Raw genomic sequence first — 19,399 nt, forward strand, 5'->3', positions numbered from 1 at the left:
CCGCCATAGCTTTGAACTGTGTCTGTGAGTATCTATGCTTCGTCCTGATATATTCTGTGCATCCATTAGCAAGATATGTCCTAAGGTAATTGTTCCTTCACTTTATGCCATTTCAGCCTACAAAAGGTTTCATAGGACCGCTCTCCTTTTGGACAGTGGAAGAAATCTGTATATTCCATTCTTCATCTGTCTATTCTTATGCTAATACTATGTTGTATCATGCTGATGCTGTGGCCTTATTATAAATCTTAGTCATATAGTATTAGCCCTCAAATTTTGTTGTCCTTTTGATTTCAATGATTTTCTCTACAGCATTTGTTTATTTCACTGCACTCTTTGATCTTTGTTATGTCCTTTCTTCTGTTTACTTTCCATTTAACTTCTTCTTTCTAGTTTATTAAAGTAGACATTGACATCACTGATTTAAGGCCTTTCTGCTTTTCACTTACGTAGGCATTTAGTGCTATAAATTTCCCCCTACCTACTGCTTTAGCAGCATTCTACAAATTCTGGTATGTTGTGTTTTCATTTTAATTCAGTTTAAAACACTTAAAAAGAAACTCTTATAATCTCCTCTTTGATCCAGGGGTTATTTAGAAGTGTGTTATTTAACTTTAAAATACGTCAGATTTTCAAAATATCTGTTACTAACATCTAAATTAATTCCATTATGGTAAAAAAAAATCTGAATGATTTGAATACTTATGAATTTATTGAGACATGTTCTATGTTCCAGAATATGGTCTTTCTTGGTAAATATTCTGTGCACACGTAAGAATAATTTGTATTCTGCTACTGTTGGATCACATGGTCTATAAATGTCAATCAGGTCAGGTTGGTTGACAGTGCTATTCAAATGTACTATAACCTTGATGATTTCTGCCTACCTGTTATATCAACTGAGAGATTAGTTTTTGTCTATTTCTCCTTATACTTCTATTAGTTTTTGTTTCATGTATTTTGAAGATCTGTTATCAGGGTATAAACAGAAATGTTTATAGTCGTTATATGTCCTCTTCATTAACTGATCCTTTTATCACTATGAAATAAAGTTCTATATCTCTGGTAATATGCTTTCCTTTGAAATCTACTTTGATATTAAAACAACAGTTTCAACTTGGTTTTGATTAGTACTAGTATGGTATATCTTTACATTTAAAGTATGTTTCTTGGGGTTAGCATACACTTGAGTTTTGCTTTTTTAGGCAATCTGACAATCTCTGCCTTTTAACTGGGGTGTGTAGACCATTTATAGTACCACGTCTTGGTATCTGTCCCATCTGTTTTTTGTTACCTGTTATCTTTTCCTGCCTTCCTTAAGATTAGGATTTGTTTCAATTTTATCCCCTTTGTTGCTTTATAAACTAAATGTCTTTGTCATTTTAGCAGTGGCTTTATAGTTTATAGTTGTGGGAGGCTGAACAGTGTCCCCAAGATATCAATATCCTAATCTCTGGAACGTGTGAATGGGAATATACAGTTGTGATTAAGCCAAGGATCCTGAGATGAGGGGACTATCCTGGAACATCCATGTGGACCCAGAATGTAACCATGAGTGTCACTGTAAGAGAAAAGAAGACGAAGATTTGACAGACAGAAAAAAAGATAAGGCCATGTGACCAAAGGCAGAGACAGGAGTGACATGGTCACAAGCCCAGAAATGCTGGCAGCGAGCAGAAGCTGAAGGAGGCAAGAAATGGATCTCCCTTAGTGTCTCTGGAGCTAGTACAACCCTGCTGAAACCTCGATTTTGCCCTAGCAATAGTTTTTGGATTTCTGGCCTCCAAAACTGTGAGGGAAATTTTTCCTATTGTTTTAAGCTGCCAAACTTGTGGTAATTTGTTATAGCAGGCAACAGAAATAGGATAGTACGTATCTTTAACTTATCACAGTCTAGCTTTAATTGTTATTATAACACTTCACATATACTGTCAGAATCTTACATTATACTTCCATGCTCTACTCTTTTGGCCTTTATACAGCTGTTGTTATCATGTATTTTGCTTCTACATAGGTTAAAAATCCCAAAATACAATGTTATCATTTTTTATTAAACAATTATCATTTAAAATTACTTTGGTAACAGAAAAAAAATTTTATTTAACCAGGCAATTTCCATTTCTGATGCTCTACATTTCTTTGTTTAGATTCAGAGGTCCAACTGGTATTATTTCCTTTCTATCTATAGCATGCACTTTAACATTTCTTATAGTCCAGGCCTGAAAATGTCTTAGTTTCTCTATATTTTTTAAGATATATTTTTGCTGATTATAGAATTCTAGGTTAATATTTCTTTCTTTCAATCCTTTAAAAGTGTTGCTGTATTATCATTTCACTTGTATTGTTTCCAGTGAGAAACCTGATTTCACCCTTATCTTTGTGCCTCTAAATATAACATCTTTTTTTTCACTGCCAGTTTAAGATTTTTTTATCACTGGCTTTGAGCAATTTGATTATTATGTGCTTTGGTGTTTTCTTCATGTTTCATGTGCTTGTAGTTCACTGAACTTCCTCAATCCGTGGATTTAATGCTTTCATCAAGTTCAGAAAGTATTTACATTTTTCTTCCCATCCCCTCCTTTGAGGACTCCAGATATCTGTACATTAAGCTACTTCAAGCTGTTTTTCAGTTTAGGAATTCATTTTTCTATGTTCATATTTTGAATAGTTTCTACTGCTAATGCCTTCAAGTTCATTAATCTTTTCTTCTGCAATGTTTAATCTGTTGTTCATGCCATCCAGTGTATTTTTCATTTCAAATATAGTTCATTCTCAAGAAGTTCAATTTGGGTCTTTTATATCTTCCATATCTCTATTTAACTTCTGAACAAATGGAGTGGTTATAAAAACTGTCTTAAATATTCTCTCGTAATTCTCACATGAGAATCCAGTTGTCTTATTTTAAGCCATACAAAGATTTCCAAAAACACAAACAGTACAAGTTTTCTCATCAAATATTATTTTGCTTTAGAGAAAGTTACTATTCATTGAAATGTTATTTATGTTAATATACAATAGGTTATTATAAGTGAATTAATTTTTAAAATTTATTTCAATTTCTAATTCAGAAAATACCGATATAACCCACATTAAAAAAAAACAAACAAAAAAACCGTTCTTTATCAATTTAAATTAACTGATTACTCTCCTCAGTATTGGTTATATCTTCCTGCCCCTTTGCGCGCCAATTAATCTTTGACTGAACAACAGACATTGTAAACTTAACTTTGTTGGGTGCTGGATATTTTTGTAATCTTATAAATTTTCTTGCGCTCTGCTCTGGGATGCAGTTAGGTTACTTGGAAACAATTTGATCCTTTCAGGTCTTGCCTTTGTTAGATGGGTCTGGAGCAGTGTCCAGTCTAGGACTAACTGTTCCCCACTAGTGAGGCAAAAATTTCCTGAGTACTTCACCCAGTGTCCCATGGATTACAAGTTTCTCCACTATAGAGGTAGGAACTGACACAGTTACTAGCACCAGGCACCACTCCCTCTAATCCTTTCAAATGGTTATTCTGCCAACCTCAGGTAGGTTTCTTCACGTGCATGCCCTACTCTGTACTCTGCTGATATTTGAAGAGAACTCTCTGCAAGTCTCTGGAGTTCTTTGTGCAGCTCTCTCCTCTGGTGTTCTGTCCACTGCACTCTAGGTGCGCTGGTCTTCCTAGACACTCAGCACTGTTTCCTCAACTCAAGGAGTCAGCCAGACTCTTGCAGTGTGCCTCCACGTGTTACAGCCTGAAAACTTTCTCAAGGTTAAGCGAGGCAATCATAGATCTGATTTATTTATTTATTGTCTCTAGGGATTGTTTTCATTTGTTGTCTCATGTCCAGTGTCTAGGAAATGTTATTTTACTTTTCAGTTGTTGCAGAAGAAATGGTTACTTCCATTACTCCATCATAACTGGAAGCAGACATCTCATACCAAACCAACAGATTTTAATGTAACAGAGTGAAATAAATTCACTGATGTGGTTCCAGATTTCATATTGCAAATTACATTTAAGAAACAACCACTTGTTCAATTTGGGGGTAAAATCAAAGATAATTCACAGTTATCTAAAACTGCTTTTTAAAGTGTTCCTCCCTAACAAAAAGATTAATGGTTGTCAGGGACTGGGTGGGGAGGGGAAAGGGAAGTGACTGCTAATGAGTACAGGGTTGCTTTGTGGGGTGATGAAATGTTCTGAAATTAGATATTGGTGATAGCTGTAGAATTCAGTGAATATACTAAAATCTACTGAATTGTACACTTATTTATAAGGTGAATTTTATGGTATGTGAATTGTATCTCATATAAAAAAAACTTTTCCCAACTACATATGAAATCCAAAATCCCTGAGGCCAGATTTTATACATATACGTCAACCAAAACAACTTATTACAGTAAATTGAAAAGCCATACATTAAGAGATTTTTTTAAAAACACAAAACAATAAGTTTTCTCACCAAGTATTATTTTGCTTTAGAAAAACAGTTATTCAAGAAAATGTTATTTATGTTAATATGTAATAGGTTTATTATTACTTTAAACTGAATTAATAAAAACTTAAAATTTTTTGTTTCAATTTCTAATTCAGAAAATATCAATAGATAAAACCCACATAAAGAAACACTCTTTGGGATTCCCAGTAAAATTTAATAAGAGTATAAAGAGTCCTGAGGTCATATAATTTGAGAACTGTCAGTCTATGCCATCATACTATGCCAGGGATTCCATACTAGTATACATCTTAACAGACATAATGTAGTAATTAACAAAAGTAGTTAATAAAAAATGCTAAGAAGGTATGTAAATACACACTAAAGTTTGTTACTTAATTGCATGTCTTACTTGGAAGTTTCTGGCAAGCCAGCTGAGAGTTCCAGAAACACAGATAAGTAGTAACCACGAACAACTCCATTTCCATCCTTAAAAAAAAACAGAAAAAGATGTTATACAAACTCCAGATCAATTTAAATGTAAAAATTTAAGCCACAATGAAACAAACAAAATACAGATATCTGGATGCCAAAGTAGTTTTAAGCTTAAAAACAATAAGAGATAATAAAAAGACCAAGAGGTCTGAATCTATAACAATTTAAAACTTTTGCAATTAAAAAAAAATATTAAAGCATACAAACTAAAGAAAATATCAACTACTATGAAAAGAGTTAAGAGTTTTAACACATACAGAACTCTTAATAATGAGCCTCCAAGAAAAATCAAAACCGCAAAGAAAAACGCCAAAAAAAGAAAAGCCTCAATTTCACTAGGAATGAGGCAAAAAAAAAAAAAGATATATAAGATCAAAAGAGAGTAAAACAGAAAAAGGTAACACTTGATTGATGTTGAAAGTAATTAAATATAATTTCTATGTTTTTTTTTTGCGGTATGTGGGCCTCTCACTGCTACGGCCTCTCCCGTTGCGGAGCACGGGCTCTGGACGCGCAGGCTCAGCGGCCATGTCTCATGGGACCAGCCGCTCCGCGGCATGTGGGATCTTCCCAGACCGGGGCACGAACCCACAATTTCTATGTTTTATATGTTAGGATTTCACATAAGATTCTGTCTGGAGATTGAAAAGCTGTTTAAATTTCTGTTACAGAGATTTTTATGAGTACAATTATTCCCCTCTGTATTTCTCCAGTACTGTGTGAGAAGATTATATTTGTTATAACTATGTGTAAAAAGATCTGTTTCCCCAACTAGACTGCGAGGGCTGAGGGCAGGAATATGTCTATAGAGGGGTACATGTACTTCTTAACCCCTTCATTTCTAGGCTACTTTGCTCCAAAAGGTCCTGAGGCAGCTTTCAGGGTTTGACATGGTAATCACTCAATAAATATTACGAATAAATCAATCATCACTTAAGTGAAAAAAGCTGGACACAAAAGCTTATATGTTGTATAATCCTACTATATGAAATTCTGGAAAAGCAAAACTATAGTAACAAAAACAGATCAGTGGTTGCAGAGAGGCCAGGAAAGGAGAAAAAAGGATTATGTGAAAAGGATAAATTACATAACTTCTGAGGGTGATAAAAGTCATGATTGTGACAATGATTATACAACTATATATATTTGTGAAAACTTGCTAAAATTAGTGAATATTACTGAACATAAATTATATAGCAAATTACACTGATTGTTAAAAATCAACCAATATCCTTGTTCAAATAGCTGGGGTTTTTTTCTTCTTTTAAATTATGCTCCTAAAACGATTTCCCTGGAATGAAATCAATTAATAAAAGATAATGAACATTTTTCACTCCTAATTTTAACAGATAATAAGATTAGAAATTTCTTTGACTTAATTTTTATCATAATCTTTTTATTTTTAAAATAAATTTATTTATTTATTTATTTTCGGCTACGTTGGGTCTGCGTTGCTGCGCGCAGGCTCTCTCTAGTTGCGGCGAGTGGGGGCCACTCTTCATTGCGGTGCACAGGCTTCTCATTGCAGTGGCTTCTCGTTGCAGAGCATGGGCTCTAGGCGCATGGGCTAGTATTTGTGGCACGAGGGCCTCAGTAGTTGTGGCACACGGGCTTAGTTGCTCCGTGGCATGTGGGATCTTCCCGGACCAGGGCTCAAACCCATGTCCCCTGCACTGTCAAGCAGATTCTTAACCACTGCGCCATCAGGGAAGCCCTATCATAATCTTAAGGAACAAAATTTTTACTACTTTTATTGACATGCCATCTGTACCTCTAACAAAATACTAGCTTTAAGAATTTTCTTTTCTTTTCTTTATTTATTTATTTTTGGCTGCATTGGGTCCTCGTTGCTGCATGTGGGCTTTCTCTAGTTGCGGCGGGCGGAGGCTACTCTTTGTTGCAGTGTGCGGGCTTCTCATTGTGGTGGCTTCTCTTGCTGTGGAGCACGGGCTCTAGGCGCACGGGTTTCAGTAGCTGTGGCACGCGGGCTCAGTAGTTGTGGTGCATGGGCTCTGGAGCACAGGCTCAGTAGTTATGGCACACGGGCTTAGTTGCTCCACGGCATGTGGGATCTTCCCGGACGAGGGCTTGAACCCATGTCCCCTGCATTGGCAGGTGGATTCTTAACCACTGCACCACCAGGGAAGTCCCTAGCTTTAAGAATTTCAATAGGCAGAGGATTCTGGAAAGACTGCCAAAATGGCAGCATAGTTTTTACAACTCTCTAAATCCAAACATAAAACAAAACAAAACAACTGAACAACAAAACCAAAAGCTCACAAACAACATTTATAACAAAATTAAATGACAGGTTATCTCCACAACCCCCAAAACATAAGCAGGTAAAGACATACCAATTATAACCACAAAGATCTGCATGATATCAACAGTGTGGGAGAAAGGAAAGAGAAACAATGGGACATCTAATGGACCCGAAAGAAGGAAAACCACAAAATGGACAAAAGTTAGTCACTGAAAAGCATCACAAGCCACATATGACAGCTGAAACTGAAGAGTTGCTCAATATAATACCAACTGAGTATAAGGGGGCCTAATATTAAAAAGTCTGAAAACTAAACGCAGTCTAGTCACTCTAAACTCTTAAAAACGAATAAGTACGGCCTTTTAGGACAGGTCCAAAGACTGCAAAGGAAATGCTAGGAGGAAAATAAAAGATAAACAGCATAGAAATAATACAAACAAAGGAAGGAAAAGGTCCAGATGAGAAGGGGAGAAGAACGAGGAAATCTCTCAGAAAGCAAGGCACCAGATTTCTGATTGTTATCACACTGGCTGGCTATCCACATGCAAAAGAATGATGTTGGACCCCTACATCATAAAAAAATTAATTCAAAATAGATCAAAGATCTAAATATAAGTCCTAAAACTATAAAACCTTAGAAGAAAACATAGGGGAAAAGCTCCATGACATTGGAGTTGGTAAGGATTTCCTGGATATGAAACCAAAAGCAAAAATAGACAAACTGGACAACAACAAAATTAAGAACTTCTGTGCATCAAAGGACACAATCAACAGAGTAAAAAGAAACCTTACAGAATAGGAGAAAATACATGTAAATCAGGTATCTAATAAGGGGGTCAATATCCAGAATATATAAACTCCTACAACACAACAAAAAACTTGATTAAAAAATGGGCAAAGGACTTGAATACACATTTCTCTAAACAGGATATACAAATGGCCATGAATAAGCACATAAAAAGATGCTCAACAACATTAATCATTAGGGAAGTGCAAATCAAAACCACAATGAATTACCTCACACCCATCAGGATGGCTACTATCAAAGAAACAGAAAACAAAAAGTATTGACAAAGATATGGAAAAACTGGAACCCTTGTGCATTGTTGGTGGGAATGTAAAATGGTGCAACCATTGTAGATAACAATATGGTTCCTCAAAAAACTAAAAACAGAATTACCGTATGATCCAGCAATAGTATTTCTGGGCATATATCTGAAAGAATCAAAAGCAGGATATTGAAGAGATATTTGCACACCCATGTTCACAGCAGCATTAGTCACTATAGCCAACAGGTAGAAACAACCCAAGTGTCCACTGACAGATGAACGAATAAACAAAATGTGGTATATACATACAATGGAATATTATTCAGTCTTAAAAAGGAAGGAAATTCTGACACATGCTACAAAGTGGAGGAACCTTACAAACATTATGCTAAGTAAAAGAAGCAGTAACAAGAAGATGTTACTGTGTTACGATTCCACATACATGAAGTACCTAGAGTAGTCAAATTCATAGAGAAAGTAGAATGGTGGTTGCCAGGGGTTGAGAAGAGGGGGAAATGGGGAATTACTGTTTAACGGGCAGAAAGCTTCAGTTTTGCAAGTAGAAAGAGTTCTGGAAGTTGGTTACAAAACAATGTAAATATACTTAACAATACTAAATGTACACTTAGAAATGATAAAAATGGTAAATTTTATGTTATGCATCACTTACCAAGATTAAAAAAAGAGGAAATAAAGAGAATAACATCCCTACAGACAATGAAAGCACCCTAGAAAAACATACTCAAAGATCAAAATTGTAACCATTTCAAAAGAACCTAATAGACACTAAGAAAATAATATGACGGCCCACAGGAAGAAAAGAAAAAATAAGAAAATAATATGATATGAAAGAATAACACAAATCAGTATTAGAAAAACTCAGAAATCAGGTAATAGGACTAAGGAAAGAGAAATAAAAGGAAAAGTTATTTAAGAAATAAAGACTGAACTAAAAGGAACACAAGAGCAAATAAGCACAACAGTTTATATCTTTCAAAAAATAAGTGAACAAAAGAAAATTTTAAAAATTAAAAAGAAATGAAGAAAAAGCTGAAAAGTTCAGAGAGAAAGTGGTAAATATTGAAGACAGGCAAGGAAGATGTAAAATGAAGATAATACAAGTCCCAAGAGAGAAAACCAAAGACAGAAACAAAGTAAATATTTAAAACTATAATTCAGGAAACGTTTTCTTTAAAAAGTCTAAAACTACATATTGAAAGAGCCCAGCATGTAACTGAGAATACTGACCAAGAACAACCAAAACATACAGCAGTAAATTACTGGACTTAAAAAGAATTAGATTATTTGGGCACCTAGACAATATTAGCAAATGCCTTTTAAGGATCAGTTTATCATCAGACTTTACCAAAAGAAAATGGAATTGAATATTTAAGATACCCAGTGAAAGAAAACATGAGCCAAGAATTTTGCATCGAGCAATACTGGCTTTAGCTTATAAAGGATACAAACTATTTTCAACACACAAAAATTCAGGAAATATTGCTTTCATTAGCCCTTCCAGTAGAATTTACTAGAGAACAAGCTTTGAACACCCTAACTGTTGTCCAGACATGGCATAGTGAAATGTGGAGAGTATATTTCCAAATAAAATTTTAAACATTTCTCAGTAATCAAATCAATGATGGAATTAGAGTTCCCCTTCTGAGATTTTTGTGTTTGTAAGGTGAAATAAGGCAAATAAGTGATTGATTATGAGATTATAATTCTATCACTTCCTATGGCTTCAAAAAGTAGGATTCCTAGAATAGAAGGAGATACAGGTGTAATGTAAAGAGACTATGTTTAAAAAACTCTATAATCCTTAATTTGAATTGTAAACATGAGCATTAACTCAGGAGTTATTTTATCTCTAAAAAATACATACATACATGTGACACCCTGATATTCTACAATTATATAGCAATTGTAAAGTGTTCATAAATATTTTTTCTCTATTAAGATCACTGGAGTTTTTCCCACTTCAATTTTAAGCACACTCCTACCCAGTTTTTCTCAAAGTATGGTCTTTGGGCTAAAAACAAACAAATAAAACTTCTAAAATGTATAACACCAAGAATGAACTAGGACTTTGGGTGATAATGTGTCAATGTAAATTCATCAAGTGCAAAAAATGTACCACTCTGGCACAGGGCATATTGATAGTGGCAGAGGCTGTGCATGTGTGGGGGCAGTGGGTGCGAATAGAGTTCTCTGTACTTTCCACTCAATTTTGCTGTTAACCTAAAACTGCTCTAAAAAATAGAGTCTATTAGATAAATTTTTAAATACATACATACATACATATTAATCCCTCCCCCTTCCCAAACCCCCACATACATTTGCCTATGTAATTCCCTAGTTCTGCTCATGAAGAAAGCCTAGAAACAGTGACTAACCTGGTAGAAATGAGCACGCTTAACGCCCAGTTTGGTCTTGAAATACAATTTTCCCACTAAAAGAAATCAGGGCTTTTTGGATAAAATGACCAATTTCAGGTACAGAGTAGGAAATGTACAAGATGAGACTAGAACATCTTGCCACAGAAGAGGACAAGAAAGCTAACTACTAGCGTCACTACTAGACTATTAGGGTCAGAGCAAAGTGACACAGAAGCCAACTTAAAGAGACTAAATATGTATAAATCCATGAGTTCATAATGATATTTTTTTTAAAAACCTAGTTAATTACTTTCAGAGAATAAGGAAAATCACTAAATAACAGGAAAGATTCTTGCCTATTCTATATGAACTGTAATACTGGATAACCAAACAATAGGTAAAGGTAAGCATCTCTTTATAAAAGCATTATACGTAATAAGCAAAAAAGAAACAAAATGAGAATCACTACTCTGCAACTTCCAGTGAATTAACAGATGTAGGCAATGTGCATCAATATGACAAAAAGATATGCAACTAGATATGATGTGATAAAAGCACACACTACTGCTTATATTCTTGCCATAGGAATTGACTATGCAGCTCATCATACCACTGGGTCCAGCTGCCAATATGCAGCAAATCTACAGGTCAAAGAAACATACTGGAATGCACCATGAGTATGCAGTCAACACACACATGTGTTTCTGATGACCATCTGTAAATGTATTTTTTTTAATGATTTTTAAAATAAGAATTTTAAACATTTCTTCTAAATGTTAGTGAAATAAGGTTCAGTAATATGCCAGTGTTTACACTGTTTATATTTAACTCATTTTTTCACAGGTTTAGCAACATATCCTATAAAGAAACAAAACTGTCATTACTTTAATTCCTTTCTCCACTAAAAAAGTGAACCAGTGTACTATAGAACCCTAAAAGAAAGATCTTGGTTTCAAAATTTATTAGAAATAATGAAAAACTTACTGGGTAAACTTTTAACCTCCAACAAAGTCCTGAAACTTGAAGAGGTGGACTGTAAACAGGATCTGCTCTCTGACGCAAAGTACTAAAGTAAAAGAAAACCAACTGAATCCCAAGATCAAAACTGTTGGGAAATAGCAAACAGGCAAAAACAAAACCCAACCACTTCATGTTACTTATTTGAAGTCCTGGACCAGTAAATGAAGGTGACTGAAGAAGTCAAGATTCCACTGTATAAATTTATATATACTAACATTCTGAAATAAAAGAAACTTTAATGATACAGAAATATTCAGCAGTATCTTTTAAGTTTCAGGTTAAAAAAAAAACCTCAAAATTTTGTCATTTAAGGGAAAAGAAAAATATAACTAAGTGCCTTGAATCTAATTACCACTTCAACAAACAGTCTTCCACCGTTAAAGGAAAAAAAAAAAGTTTCTTCCTCACATCCCCACAGTATAATTATCCTTTTCTAATATGGAAAAAAAATGTGGGGTAATCCTCGGTTTATATCTTAGCCACAGAATTATCCCATAAGAAAAAACAAATTAAATGGGGAGTGGTATAAGTTCTCAGTTTGGCCTTAGTTTGATGGTATCACCTCTTGGGATTTTCTCTTCCCAAGGCAAGACCTTTTATATTCTTCATTCCCCACTTCCATGCTGCCCTTTAAGACAAGTCCCTTAGGACCTTTGTGTTTTAATATCTTGGCTTCTAATCTCAGAGAAAAAGCTGTAAAAGCTAACAAACTTAGCATGCAAGTTACAAAGCTTACAAATTTCTTACAATAATACCCTCCCATCCCATACTTCCCACCACTCTTATTTCTGAGGATGGGTAGGAGGGCTCATTGATCTCTATCATCCCATTCACCTTACCTTACATTCACCTTACCTTACTACCTTACCTTACCTCTTCTTTAAAAAAAAAAAAAAAAAAGTTCCTTTTCCCACCCTACAGGAGCAATCCATCTAGAAGATATAAAACAATCCAGACAAATGACCTCTATGTATCTAATACAAAACTTGTTTCTTCGAAGACTACACACTGAGTGACAAAGTTCATTAGGTCTGTATGCTACCCAGGAAGGACACCTACCTAGCTCTTACTTACGTACACATACAAAAAAACACTAAAGTTGTCAAAAACTCTTACCTGAAATTCTCTAAAACAAAAGTAGCTGAATCATAAGATGGTACCAACTCACTAAAAAGAAACAAAAGAGAAAAAAATTATTTGGCTTATACAAGTTTAACATTTCATTTAATTAAGAAACAAAGTCAGACTTCCCTGGTGGTGCAGTGGTTAACAATCTGCCTCCCAATGCAAGAGACACGGGTTCGATCCCTGGTCGGGGAAGATCCCACATGCCAGGGAGCAACTAAGCCTATGAGACACAACTACTGAAGCCCGCGTGCCCTAGAGCCTGCGCAGCAACTACTGAGCCCACGCGCCGCAACTACTGAAGCCCGCGTGCTGCAACTACTGAAGCCCGCGCTCCTAGAGCCCATGCTCCGGAACAAGAAGCCCGCGTACCGCAACGAAGAGTAGCCCCCACTTGCCACAACTAGAGAAAGCCCTCATTCAGCAATGAAGACCCAACGCAGCCCCCCAAAATAAATAAATCTTAATAAAAAAAAGAAACGAAGTTAAGTCTCTCAGTAACATCTTACAAATTTTATTAAACTAAAATAAGGCCTTAAGAAATATTTTTAAAACTTTATTAAACAACATTAAATCAAATGAATTCATAAAACCATCAAAAGCTGACATCAAAGGTTTGCAATTAAATTGGAGACTCAACAAATACTTTATAATATAGCTTTTTTAAAAAAAGGCAATATATGATTAAGTATTAAAATAACTATAAGAGATATTTAAAAACTAATATGGAAATAGGAAAAGAAAAAAGTTAGGTACTTAGGCTGGACACCTGAAATAGAAAACATATAAACTATTTTAAAAAATCAAAAGAAACAACAAAAGGATAAAATATTACAATAAATCCCCAAACTTCCTTCTTCGGAACAAATTATGAGGAATATTGACAGACCCTAAATACTTTGAGACTATTTACTAGCAAATAAATCTATACAATTTTATAGGATAAGAATACATAATCACATAGGGGTCAAGCAGGATAAGCACATTAACAGTTTCATGGCAAGGCAAGATTACCTAGGGAACTTTAGTTCCATACAGTCTTCTCCAAAGAGAACTAAACTACATCCATAGAGCTAAACTACATCTTCAAAGAGAACTAAACTACACCCACAGCACGCTAATAGTCTCTAGCACTGTCATTAGAACACCTCAAAAGTCAGAGATAGTAAAACATTTATGATAAAGACACTATCATACATGGTGTTGTAATGCAGTGTAATATATTTAATATATAAAATTATAAATTTACCAAAAAGATAAACTGCAAGCCATTTCAACACATATTCAGCTATATTTTCTAAAGTTCAATTCATGAAAATGTGTTATTACCAAAATAAGACATAAAATGCATCTAAAGCATTTTCACACTGTGACAGTACCTGAAGAAATTAGTGGTTTGCCAGTGAAAATATAGTATACATTATTAAAAATACATCAGTCTTATTTTATGGTTAAGTATATGTAGCTAAACAGCTCACATCTTTTTCACAAGTAGATGCGGTTTGCCTTGCAACTATTAACTGTAGAGCTATTATCCAATTGTCAAGCACCCCTAACCACAGCCCTAGTCAGTAGTTACCTTTTCTCACATTCCTCATTCCTAGATCCTTTTGTCTGGTTAATCCTTACAATTCCTTCAGATAACAAATTAGAAGTCACATACCTTTGGAGGTCTGCTCTAACTTCTCCCCACGATATGCTCTCTTAGCATTCAATATACACAAAACTCCAATTATCAGAACCAATGCAATTAATGCCTGGGAAGCCTTCCTGGAACCAAAAACCTAATCAGAGCTCCAAGGAATCTCTCCAGGATAGTCTTCAAATTTGGTCAAGTTATAATATGCTTTTGGCTATAATTTTGTGCAACTTCCAACCGCACAAACGTTGTTTAGTTCTCCCACTAAACATCTTTCAAAATGTCTACAGACATTATGCAGGCAATCCCCAGTTGCCTGCTGATCTTCATACTGTTTCTTCCACCATGTCCTTAATACTCGGTGTGATATATTTCCTTTGTTGTTGTTTTTGTTCTAAGACCAGAATATCATTGTCCTATTTTTAATCAGCTCTTGAGGGTCAAAGAGCTCACCAAGACACAAAATAAACAGAAGATGAAGAGGACATGTTTAACTTAGAACAGCGAGATAGAAAGCTTACAAGTTAATGCATACAGGTAGCTAAAGCTTACTAACCAAGAGGGTACAGTATGGCTCTCACTTGCTGAGAATAAATGTTAACATTCAGAGCACAGAAAACAATTATCAATCCTACTATGACATACTCCTACATATGTATAATTTTTTAGCCAAAACTTTTCAGACACAAATAACATTATAATAAATTAGTGCTATGGGGAAGCATTAAAACAGGATACATATACTTCCCCTATCACCAGTCATCACATTTTATTTTATTACTGCTTCAATCACCTATCTTTTTCACTAAATCACATTATGAGGAAACAAGAACTCTCTATTGTGCTCTCTACTTGTATCTGGCACATGCCTGGAACATAGCTGGCATTCAAATATTCACTGAATGAATGGATATTTACAAATATTTGCTGGAAAATTCTTGTAATTTGGTAGAAGTATTTACTCAAAATTTCTTTTGTATTCTTTACATATATACACAAAGCCACAATGACCGCTAAGCCACCTAATTCTATCAATTCTACCATCCTTAAGTATTTATTAACATCTCCACATTATGCTCACTTGTTCAGAGGTTATCTATAATCATACTGGTGTTACCACTCTGTCTGCAAATAAGGCACAGCTTTATGTTCTCAAACTTTTATTTCTATACCTCTTCTACTCTGGTCTTTATGATGACTGGACTCATCTCACGATGGTGTCCGTGAAGCTTCACGGAATACGGAGAGGCTAGCCTCAAAACATCTCTAGCCCAGTATTCTGAAAAATACTGATTTGCAAATCTTTAGACCAGAGACTTCATCATGACTTAAGGGATGAACGGAAGAAAAATAGGATAAGTATCCATTGTTCCCTTGAGAAAACAGACTGGTCAGCTACATAAAAACTGGTTTTCCATCCCAACTTGACCATTCTCCCAGAAACCAAAACTCTTTATGGACTGAGAACTGTACTTTTCTGCTATTTAAGTCCTCCCTGAGAGACTTAAATGCCCCAACAATACAGCCCTTCAAATTCTGGTTGAAATGATTTCTCTGCTGACTTCCAAATATAGCAGCTCTTATCACATCCCCATATTTTTGTTCATGTATACATATCCTATTCTCATCTGCCTAATGAAATTCTAAGTATCTTTCAAGGTCTTCCACAATTCCTTTCTAGGCTATGAAGTCATCTTTACCACAGCAGTCTACCCTGACTTCTCAGAATTTCTGATGTAACTAAGTAACAAATATTCAATTTTAATATACAATTCTCTACCATTTCATGTGGAATATATATCCAGTAAGATTACTTCCTCTTCCATGGCTCCTATGCAGGACTTACAACAGTGCTGAGCACATAGATGACCTTTAATAAATAACATTACTTTGTTTAATGACCTTTTATTCGCCATTGTGGCTCTATCACAAATCATCAACCGATGGAATATAAGGTACTCAGTTCCATGATCTCAAAGCTTAGAAACAATCACCGCTGCTTTGAACATCTAAACTTTGGTCTGTAACTTAATGTCCATAAATGCTAGCCTTTCTTTCTTCTTTTTACATATGTATGTATGTATGTTTTTATTTATTTAATAATAAATAAAAAAAGACTGCGTTGGGTCTTCCTTACTTCACGCAGGCTTTCTCTAGTTGCCACAAGCAGGGGCTACTCTTCATTGCGGTGCATGGGCTTCTCATTGCAGTGGCTTCTCCTGTTGTGGAGCGTGGGCTCTAGGTGCACGGGCTTCATTAGTTGTGGCTCCCAAGCTCAGCAGTTGTGGCGCACGGGCTTAGTTGCTCCGCGGCACGTGGGATCTTCCCAGACCAGGGCTCGAACCCGTGTCCCCTGCACTGGCAGGCAGATTCTTAACCACTGCACCACCAGGGAAGCCCCTAGCCTTTCTTATTTGGCCTTCTTTTCTTTGCTGATCAATGAATCAACAGATGGAACACCTGCTTCCTCTATACTGCAAATCATAAACTAAGTTTCTAATAAAAATTACAGTTAAGTTATAAGGCAAGTTTTCCAGTAAGACAGTAAGGTTTACTAGAGAGGGAGAGGGCCCTAAGGTGACCTTTTCCCAGGGAAATCTCCTTAATTATCAGAGTTTTATTTTTTACTTTTTGGTGGTTTTTTTCTTTATTGATGTGCCTCCTACCTCCCCCATCCCAACCCCAGTTTCAGTCCCTTCCATCTATACCCAAAAAAGAAGGTAGTGAAAGGAAGGTATTATTGGGGTTCTGAGTCCCTTGTGCAATTAGAAAGGAAAAAGAAATCAAAATAGGGACTTCCCTGGTAGCAGTGGTTAAGAATCGGCCTGCCAATGCAGGGGACATGATTCGAGCCCTGGTCTGGGAAGATCCCACATGCCGTGGAGCAACTAAGCCCGTGCACCACAACTACTGAGCCTGTGTTCTACAGCCCATGAGCCACAACAACTGAGCCCACATGCCATGACAACTGAAGCCCGCACACCTAGAGCCCAAGCTCCACAAGAGAAGCTACCACAATGAGAAGTCCACGCACTGCAACGAAGAGTAGTCCCTGCTCGCCGCAATTAGAGAAAGCCCGCACACAGCAACGAAGACCCAACACAGCCAAAAAAAATAATAACAAATAAATAAATTTTAAAAAAAAAATCAAAATAATCACTGGATGTGACAGAAACTGACACTCAAGAAGTCAAGCAGAGGGACTTCCCTGGTGGTCCAATGGCTAAGACTCCTCACTCCCAATGCAGGGTGTCCAGGTTTGTTCCCTGGTCAGGGAACTAGACCCCCACATGCCGCAACTGAAGATCCCACATGCCACAACGAAGATCCCACGTGTGGCAACTAAGACCTGGCGCAGTCAGATAAATAAATAAATATTTTTTTAAAAAAAAGAAGTCAAGCAGAGTTGCTTGCCTGATAACCTGTTGCAAGTAGTATCAGTATAGGAGTTTACCTCTATCAATGGTACCCAAACTTTACTGCAGAGTTACTTGAGGTGCTCAAGATTCATTTTCTAGATACCATCTCCAAAGACTGTCAGGGAACAGGCCTGAGAATTTTCATTTTGGAACAACACTCCTGACTCTGATACAGGAGATCCATGTACCCTATTCTGAATTGTAAAACCCTTATCTTCATATATGGTATTTATATCAAAACTCGTTTCATTCCACTGATGACGGATAGAGTAATTCAGAAAAGGTATCTTCAAAACTGAAATGGCTGACCACACTATCAAAGAGGCAGCCTTGGAATATTAATGAATATCCCTGGTTGACTCAAATCTATTTAACAAGAGCAAATACCCAGCCCTTTTATTAATATTCAGTGCTTGAATAAGATATAAATATTTTATCTGGCTTGTTAGTTCACAAAGAAATGAAGACTTACCTTATTGGTCAGGGAGAACTACCTGAGTTCTAGTTGTTAGCAACAGCTTTATTTTGAAACAAGTATATGCATTTGCACATAAACTTCAAAAGAAAATAAAGTAAAAAAAAATGTGTCGTACCTGGTAAAGTCTGGTGGAACAGGAGTGGTAACAAAGGACGCCATGGGCTTTCGATGAACTTGCTGAAACATCATGAGGATCTCTGAGCTCTTAGATATCAACTCACTCTTACTACAAGATCGCAACTGTTTGAGGAAAAGAACTGTCTGAATAAAAAAATTACTATGCATTGGCACCCCCAAAATCCTTAATAAAGAAGGAAAATGGAAATTATTCTGGTTATATACTGAAAAAACTGAGATAAAGAAAAATATTGGGTTGGCTAAAAGTTTTGTTCGGTTTTTTCTGTAAGCTGGCTGTAGTAGCACTTAGTTGTCTTTAACTTCATTCAAAAGTTTTGTTAGATTGTATGTGACAGCTGTCATATCAGGGTGCATTTAAAGAAAGACTTCTCAAAATTGGTGAATTTTTGTGTAGCCATTTTAACACTGAAGATGGAACAAAAAAAGCAACATTTTCGGCATATTATGCTTTATTATTTCAAGAAAGATAAAAACGCAACCAAAATGAAAAAAAAAGATTTGTGCAGCGAATGGAGAAGGTGTTGTGACTGATTGAACATGTCAAAAGTGTTTTGCAAAGTTTCGTGCTAGAGATTTCTCGCTGGACAATGCTCCACAGTCGGGCAGACAAGTTGAAGTTGAGAGCGGTCAAATTGAGACATTAATTGAGAACAATTGACGTTATACCATGCGGGAGATAGCCGACATACTCAATATATCCAAATCAAGTGTTGAAAATCCTTTGCAACAGCTTGGTTATGTTCATTGCTTTGATGTTTGGGTTCCACATAAGTGAAAAAAACCTTCTTGACCATATTTCCACATGCGATTCTCTACTTAAACGTAATGAAAATATTCCGATTTTAAAACAAGTTATGACAGGGCTTCCCTGGTGGCGCAGTGGTTGAGTCCGCCTGCCGATGCAGGGGACGTGGGTTCGTGCCCCGGTCCGGGAAGATCCCACATGCCGCGGAGCGGCTGGGTCCGTGAGCCA

At 36.0% G+C, this 19,399-nt stretch overlaps 1 protein-coding gene across 5 annotated transcripts in view; it reads right to left on the reverse strand.

The window, feature by feature from the left end:
• TRIM37 (tripartite motif containing 37) overlaps nucleotides 1-19,399 on the reverse strand; it is a 155,689-nt gene that overhangs the window by 105,594 nt on the left and 30,696 nt on the right. For all 5 annotated transcript variants that reach the window (XM_067714083.1, XM_067714078.1, XM_067714079.1 and 2 more), the window contains exons 9-12: nucleotides 18,404-18,528; nucleotides 12,744-12,794; nucleotides 11,592-11,673; nucleotides 4,835-4,911 (exon numbers count right to left, since the gene is read on the reverse strand). In XM_067714083.1, the coding sequence (XP_067570184.1) occupies nucleotides 4,835-4,911; nucleotides 11,592-11,673; nucleotides 12,744-12,794; nucleotides 18,404-18,528 (335 nt within the window). The remainder of the gene's footprint in view (nucleotides 1-4,834; nucleotides 4,912-11,591; nucleotides 11,674-12,743; nucleotides 12,795-18,403; nucleotides 18,529-19,399) is intronic.

The sequence above is a fragment of the Pseudorca crassidens genome, chromosome 19 (genome assembly GCF_039906515.1).
Source record: "Pseudorca crassidens isolate mPseCra1 chromosome 19, mPseCra1.hap1, whole genome shotgun sequence".
In the NCBI taxonomy this organism is placed as follows: Eukaryota; Metazoa; Chordata; class Mammalia; order Artiodactyla; family Delphinidae; genus Pseudorca; species Pseudorca crassidens.